The sequence below is a fragment of the Triticum dicoccoides genome, chromosome 2A (genome assembly GCF_002162155.2).
Source record: "Triticum dicoccoides isolate Atlit2015 ecotype Zavitan chromosome 2A, WEW_v2.0, whole genome shotgun sequence".
NCBI classification, from domain to species: Eukaryota; Viridiplantae; Streptophyta; class Magnoliopsida; order Poales; family Poaceae; genus Triticum; species Triticum dicoccoides.
Genome location: NC_041382.1, coordinates 448,794,595 through 448,803,058, shown reverse-complemented (window position 1 = coordinate 448,803,058; position 8,464 = coordinate 448,794,595). Strand labels below are relative to the sequence as shown.

Genomic DNA, 8,464 nt, shown 5'->3' with positions numbered 1-8,464 from the left:
CGCCCCTCCCCTTTCCTTCTTTCTCTCCTCTTCCCCCCTCCCGAATCCTATTCCAACTAGGAAGGGGGGGGGGGAATCCTACTTCCGGTGGGAGTAGGACTCCTCCTGGCGCGCCCTCCTCCTGGCCGGCCGCACCCCCCCTTTGATCCTTTATATACGGAGGCAGGGAGCACCCCTAGACACACAAGTTGATCCACGTGATCATATTCTTAGCCGTGTGCGGTGCTCCCTTCCACCATAGTCCTCGATAATATTGTAGCGGTGCTTAGGCGAAGCCCTGCGACGGTAGTACATCAAGATCGTCACCACGCTATCGTGCTGACGGAACTCTTCCCCGACACTTTGCTAGATCAGAGTCCGGGGATCATCATCAAGCTGAACGTGTGCTAGAACTCGGAGGTGCCGTAGTTTCGGTGCTTGATCGGTCGGGCCGTGAAGACGTACGACTACATCAACCGCGTTGTGCTAACGCTTCCGCTGTCGGTCTACAAGGGTACGTAGTTCACACTCTCCCCTCTCGTTGCTATGCATCACCATGATCTTGCGTGTGCGTAGGAATTTTTTTGAAATTACTACGTTCCCCAACAGGAATATCCTTCGTTGACCGTGAGAGCTTGTGATGGGCTAAGTTGGGACACCCCTACAGGGTTATGAACTTTCGAAAGCCGTGCCCGCGGTTATGGGAAGATGGGAATTTGTTAATGTCCGGTTGTAGAAAATCTGAAACTTAACTTAATTAAAATGGATCAACCGCGTGTGTAGCCGTGATGGTCTCTTCTCGGCGGAGTCCGGGAAGTGAACACAGTGTTGGAGTTATGCTTGAACGTAAGTAGTCTTGGATCACTTCTTGATCATAGATTCTCGAACGTGCTTTGCCTTCTCTTCTCGCTCTCTTTTGCGTATGTTAGCCACCATATATGCTAGTGCTTGCTGCAGCTCCACCTCACATACCTTTTACCTACCCATAAGCTTAAATAGTCTTGATCGCGAGGGTGTGAGATTGCTGAGTCCCCGTGACTCACAGATTACTTCCAAAACCAGTTTGCAGGTGCCGATGAAACCGTGCAGGTGACGCAACCGCGCTCAAGGAGGAGCTCGTTGAAGACCGTGTTCGTTATGTTGTTTCCGTTTCCAGTTGGTCAGTAGTGAAGCCCAGTCGGGGCGATCGGGGATCTGTAGCATTAGGGGTAGTATTCTTTTATTTTGGTTCCATAGTCGGATCTTGATTGTATCTGTTTGATGTAATGCTTTACTCATGTATTGTGTGACGTGGCGAGTGTAAGCCAACTATGTACCTCTTTTCCTTATTCATTACATGGATTGTGTGAAGATTACCTCTCTTGCGACATTGCTTACAATGCGGTTATGCCTCTAAGTCGTGCTTCGACACGTGGGAGATATAGCCGCATCGTGGGCGTTACAGGAAGAAAGGAAGGGGAGGGATTTGGCCTCCCCTTCCTCCCCCCTCCCTCCTCCTTCCTTCCCCCTCCCGATGAATATGGAAGGGGGAGGCCGAATTGGGAGGCGCCCAAGTAGGATTCCTGCTACTTGGGGCGCCCCCTTGGCTGCCTCTCCTCCCTTCCAACCTATATATATGAGGGGAGCATCGCTAGAACACACATCAATAGTTGTTAGCCGTGTGCGGCGCCCCCTCCACAGTTTACACCTCCGATCATATTCACGTAGTGCTTAGGCGAAGCCCTGCGCGGATTACTTCACCATCGCTGTCACCACGCCGTCGTGCTGACGGAACTCTCCCTTGACACTTTGCTGGATCAAGAGTTCGAGTAACGTCATCAAGCCAAACGTGTGCAAAACTCTGAGGTGTTGTACGTTTGGTGTTTGATTGGTCGGAACGAGAAGAAGTTCGACTACATCAACCGCGTTGTCAAACGCTTCTGCTTTCGGTCTACGAGGGTACGTGGACACACTCTCCCCCTCTCGTTGCTATGCATCTCCTAAATAGATCTTGCGTGAGCATATGATTTTTTTAAAAATTGCATGCTACATTCCCCAACAGTCATCGCCGAGCCCACTGCTGCGTCACGACCAGAAGCTTTGCGGGAGAAGACTGCCTTTTGTCAGGATTAGATGTACCTCTTGTCCCCTTTTAAATTGTCCGTTGTGGAATCCCTTCCCGCCTAAGTTTTGGGGAAGAGGACCAAGGCCACTACAAATATAGGTTAGTCACTATCGTAGAAAGGGTCGACTCATTCTCACCCCCCGAGCCCTCGGTAGGCAACTCATCCACTATACTAGTTCATCCTCAAACCTCCTCGTGAGGCCAATCCACCATAAAGCATGAGTAGGTTTTACACCGCAAGGTGGCCCGAACCTGGGTAAACTGCCATGTTCATCTTCTTCCCCGCTTGAGTGTGTAACCGGCAAGGCTAGGATGTAGGGCGACGAGTTTGAGGCTCTAGAGGTTGAGATCTTCGCACATGCCCGAGAGTTCGAACCTTTTTGGGTCTATGGAGTCCTGAATCTGACAGATCCGAGTAGGCCTCTAGCCTTTTCGCACTGATTGATACGTCTCCAATGTATCTATAATATTTTATTGTTCCATGCTGTTATATTATCATTCTTGGATGTTTTACAATTTTTTTATAGCAACTTTAAAATTCCCCTATTTTTAGTTTTTTTCTCTTTCCTTAAACATTTTTTATTTCAAGAATGATTGTAAAATTTTGACCATGCTTTTAAAATGCATTAATACTTTTTTATTTCATGATCTTAACTTCATGAACATTTGCACAATTTTTTTTCAATTTCGACAACGTTTATGTAATTCATGAACATTTTTAAAGGGCGCACACATTTTATAACTCATGAGCATTTTCTCACATGTGGTGAACATTTTGTAAAATACATCTTGGACACTTTTAAACAAGGAAAAAATATTCAATTCATAATGAATACATTTTTTTAATACATGGTAAAGATTTTTCTTAAAATGCCAATCTATTTTTCAGAAATAATTTTTTAATAAAAATTTGCTCAGATAAATACACAGTGAACGTATGTTTAATTCATGTTTTTTTCGTTTAAAGTTCTTCATAACATGTTTCAGAACTTATGAACATTTTATAAATATACAATGAACTTTTTCAAACACATGATAAACATTTAAAGAACTAATGCAATTGCAGAAAAATGTTCATGCAATGCTTATGGTTTTTTTAAAGCGGTCATGCATATATTAGTTTTATAAATATTTATTTAGTAATAAAAATGTAACCAAGTTCTCAAAATATTCATATAATTACATATTTTTCGCATTAAAAAATACTATTGCCTTACGAGAAACCAAAAAAAAAATTGAAAAACAAGAGCGAACAAAACAAAAACAAAAAATCGCTTGGAGCTGCACGCGCTGGTTATAGCTGTTTCCACAAACTGGCGCCTGCAGTGGTGCTAGCTGGGCTTGGCCCACTACCATTTCCCTCCGTGTTTTGGAACTCAAAAAAGGATAGAAAGGAAATTGTGGGCAGAAAGGAATCGAACTACAGATCTCTCTGGGGTTAGCTAACTCCAAGAACCACCATGCCACCGCACTAACTCGTGATCACAAACCTCATTTCCATCTTTTTATACATACAGAAAATGCCCTCTATTTTTCTGTGTTTTTCCCTTTCTTTTTTGTTTCATGTTTTCTTGTTTTCTTAAAATGCGAGAAATGTTTACAAACAGACGATATTTTTTTACCTAATTCGTGAAATTTTTATTTAAATCAATGATTTTTTTTCAATTTCAAAGAATTTTTTCAATTTTGATGAACTTTTTTTCAAACTCGATGTTTTCTTGAAAATGAATGAACTTTTTACCATTTTGATGAATTTATTTTAAAAATCGATGAACTTTTTCCAATTCAATGATTTGTTTTCAAATCCAATGAACTTTTTTCAATTCAATGAACATTTTTTCTAAAATCTGATAAATGTTTTCAATTCGATCAACCTTTTTTTCAAATCCAATGAACTTTTTTTTAGATTCGATGAACTTTTTTTAAAATCCAATGAACTATTTTCACTCCGATGAACTTTTTTTAATCCGTTGAACTTTTTTAAATCCGATGTACTTTATCAAAATTGATGAACTTTTTCAGATTTGTGAACATTCTTGATCAAAATCGATGATCTTTTTTTAATAATATATGAATTTGTTTCATAAACATACTGAAACATGTAAAAAACGGAGGCCAGACTTTTTCCTGAACCAGCACCACAACACAACCCGAAAAAACCCCAGCGACGTAGTGTGTTTTTCTTCAGCTAGCGAGCGAACCGGGCAAATCCTATTTGGCGCCCGTTTATGTGTATTTTGCAAACACGCGCCTGCAGCAACCAAGCTGGACCCGCCCATCTCACCCTGTTCCCTTTCTATATCTTGACAGGAAAAAAGAGCGTTCCCGCAGGGGATCGAACTAGGCACCTCTACTTCGAGCTACCCGACAGAAACCATCACGCCACCATACCCAACGTTGTTACTAGCATCCTCTTATATCTTTTCTTCGTTTAACTTTCCTTTTTTCCTTTTTTCTTTTTCCGTTTATGTTTTTCTTTTTTTTTCTTTTCTTCTTCCTGGCTCAATGATTTGTTTATAATTCGTGAACTTTTTCTTCATATTGATGAACTTTTTTTTCAAATTCGCTGAACTTTTTCAGATTCGATGAACTTTTTTCATATTTAATGAACTATTTTTTCCAAATTCAATGAACTTTTTTCATATTCGATGAACTTTTTAAAAAAATTCACTGAACTTTTTTTCAAATTTGATGAACTTTTTTCAGATTTAATATTTTTTTTTTCAAATTTGATGAACATTTTTCAGATTTGATGAACTTTTTTTCAAATTTAATAAACTTTTTCTAAATTTGATGAACTTTTTTTCAAACTGATGAACTTTTTTCAATTTTTCAATTTTTTTATAATCCATGAACAATTTTTTTTCAATTTGAATGAACTTTTTTTCAAAATCGATGAACTTTTCTTCAAAAATGACACCTTTTCCAAATCCATGAACCTTTTCTTATCACGATTTGTTTTCCAAAAAATTTAAGCGATACAATACATGGTTATCTGCAACAAATAGCGCTGCGCCAGTTTTATTAGGTATTTCAGGCCGTTACAAATCGTTCAAGGCCATTAGCTCCAGTGGTTTGCGAGCTCGTAGGTGGAATGAAGGTCGTGAGTTCGAATCCTGTAGCTGACATTTTTGAAGATGTGAGGGAATCTATGTCATGTGTTGTACTTGTAGTCAAGGGAGTTCCTGTTTTATTTGGACTAGAAGAGCTACTCGCTCTGTAGTGTTGTCACACAAGATAAGCACGCCGCCCGCCTGCTGGCCGGGCGAATCGAAGTTATCTTCCTGTCAACTGTCCACCCAGTCAAGTGCAAAAAACACAGTGGAATCACGCAACGCACGCTGCTGGTGTGCTTCCTGCCCACGAGGAAAGAAGGGCGACAAGGTTTAGATTTGACTGTTTGCAGGATGGATTCAGTCAGAAAAACTCCTTCCTTTTGAAAAAAGTGACGCTTTGCGTCTTCGCTTCCGAGGGTTAGGGTATAGGCCGTTTCGAGCAAGCTTTCGCTTTTTCTCTCGGCTTTCTACAAATTTTGCTTTAGCTTCCAAAGGCGACCCAATGACCTTTCTGGAATTGGAAGTATTCGTCGCCCTACCCTAAGAAAGAAGTCACTATAAAACTGCTTGCCCTCCAGAAGTATCAAAGGTGCGCGGAGCCCGGTGAAAATGAATATGTTTGCTACTGAAAGAAGCCTGCCTATTGACTAATATTCGTCTTTAAAATGAAAGTAGCTATGAAGCCCAATCTACTGTCGATTCAAAAGGGGGCATAGTCATATGGGTGGGGTGTTTGTGGGGAGCTGCCTTGGATATGAGGAATTCCTCCAATCTAAAAAAAAGAACAAAGAAAAAGTCTGTGACAAAGATCTTTCTTTTTCTATCAATAGATAGGAATGAGTGTTCGTTATAGGGGATAGGATCCATCTGCTCTCTCTCTCTCTATTTTCTTTAATGCAATTTAGAGAGAAATAGCAGTGCAAATTAGAAAAAAAGAGAATCGGGAGATGACTCCAAAATAGATACATAGACATCTAAAGTAAAGGGATGTATGTACTATTCCTATATATCTCATCTATCTATGAAAGAAGTAAACAGAGTTCGTTTTTGGGTTCCACGAAGCCCCGAATGGATTGGATCGTTTCTGCTTGTGCCAACGAAATGAAGGCCTCGCCCCTTCCGAATGCTTCTCCGATCCTGAAGTTCTCGCGAAGAGAATAAGATGCAGCTCCCCCTCCCTCTGTCTTTTTCCGCTTTGCTAATATTCCCCTCTAACATGGGCCAGGCTTAGGCGGGCGCGGGAGGAAGAAAGAAAGTTGAAGAGCGTCTTCTCCTTTGTCATTTTTTCAGTGGAACACAGGAAAGCACCCTCTTTTTGTAATCCCTGCAGCTTCCCAGAGGCTTGCTTTTTTTATTGAACGCATGGCGTAGCTAGGACCCCTCCAATCATGTTTGAGCCTATGTTCACCCGAGGCCAAAAAAGGAGAATTCCGGAATGCCTGCCGACGTTCAGATAAGGTGCATATCCCTTACCACTAAAGGAAAGGCTCGACGAAGGGGGGGATATTAGCTGGGTAAGGAAAACACATTCGGAGATTGAGATGTCGATTTGTTTTTCATCGAAAAGGAAGAAGGCCGAGGGGATAGCAGCCTTCCTTCGGGCTTTGCCTGCCGATATTCTAATAAAGAATTCCGGCTCGGCCTGGGAAAGCGCTGGCAACAACATAAAGAAAGGGGTCCATGTAGCTGCTGCGCCCGCCCACTGAGCAGCAGGTTCGTCATCTACTACAAAAGAGAGAATCCACTTCATATAACCACGTCTCTGCTAGGCAGCGTGTGGAATGGCCGAGAGCGGACCAAATGGATATATAATCCAAGCCGAGAGTGGAGTTACGTGAACAGCCGTCTGATGGAAAACAACTTTCACGTTCGGTTCAGAGAGCACTTTTTTCGTTGAGAATAAGTCCTTCCCTTTTGTGTGAATTCCCCAGAGGCGAATTAACAACTTGTGGGGCCCTATCTATTCAATCTCTCGAGTCCGAAGAAACCCCCCTCTCCCTCGGACTCAATCTCTCTTTTGACTCTATATATGTGGGCACCTGATATCTATGAGGGTTCACCCACCCCGGTGACAGCATTCCTTTCTATTGCGCCTAAAATTTCTATTTCTGCAAATATTTCACTTGTTTCTATTGTTGCTTCCTATGGGGGTACATTACAACAAATCTTCTTTTTCTGCAGCATTGCTTCTATGATCTTAGGAGCACTGGCCGCCATGGCCCAAATGAAAGTCAAAAGACCTCTAGCTCATAGTTCGATTGGACATGTAGGTTATATTCGTACTGGTTTCTCATGTGGAACCATAGAAGGAATTCAATCACTACTAATTGGTATATTTATTTATGCATCAATGACGATAGATGCATTCGCCATAGTTCCAGCATTACGGCAAACCCGTGTCAAATATATAGCGGATTTGGGCGCTCTAGCCAAAACGAATCCTATTTCGGCTATGACCTTCTCCATTACAATGTTCTCATACGCAGGAATACCCCCGTTAGCCGGCTTTTGTAGCAAATTCTATTTGTTCTTCGCCGCTTTGGGTTGTGGGGCTAACTTCCTAGCCCCAGTGGGAGTAGTGACTAGCGTTATAGGTCGTTGGGCGGCCGGAAGGTTGCCATGAGTAAGGTTGGAAGACCGAAGGCAGTTTTCCGTGCACCGGACACGTAGCTTACCGAATCAGTTGCAACACAGATGGGAATGCATGCTATGAAAGACAGGGTCGAGTCTGTTACATCAACCGGACTCCATATCCTTGTACGAGTCCACAATCACTACACGAGATGAACCTGGGTTTGGTGAATGGAAGTTGGCCTTAGGTGTAATAGGACTCCCAGTTACTGCGCGCGATCGTATACTGAGGTGCTCCCCGTCGGTTGTTGGAATGACGCGAGCCGGGCTGGGCCTCGATTCCTTTCAAAAAGATGAAGGGACAGAGGTGACTAATTCCCCATCTCATTTGGGGCGGAAAACGAATCGACATCTCGATGTGATAGAGCCCTTTCCATTTTTGTTGGGAAAGAACGGCGAAGTCCATCCGAACCCTCCAATGAAGAAATAAGAGGAGAGCAAAGCGCCAATGGCGCGTGAAGCGCATGCGGAAGGGGCACGGAGAAATAAAGAAGTGTGGGGGAGAAGCAGCCGAGCTCATACCCTTCGCTTCCTGCGCCCAAAGTAGTGCTTTGTTTCCTGGCCAAATCAAGGATTTGGGGCTGATTGCAAAAGATATCTGATTAGAAAGATAGATCCATCCATCTATCCAGATATCTAAAAAAGAATCGATTTAGATTTCATGAAACCTTTGATTCAAAGAACTGCGCTTAGC

The 8,464-nt window shown here is 42.5% G+C and overlaps 1 protein-coding gene across 1 annotated transcript; it reads left to right on the top strand.

The window, feature by feature from the left end:
- The first annotated feature begins 7,129 nt into the window (after positions 1–7,129).
- Positions 7,130–7,762, top strand: LOC119359450 (NADH-ubiquinone oxidoreductase chain 2-like). The gene has a single exon (XM_037625637.1). The coding sequence runs from the start codon at positions 7,169–7,171 to the stop codon at positions 7,760–7,762; it is 594 nt and encodes a 197-aa protein (XP_037481534.1). The 5' UTR covers positions 7,130–7,168.
- Positions 7,763–8,464: the final 702 nt, after the last annotated feature.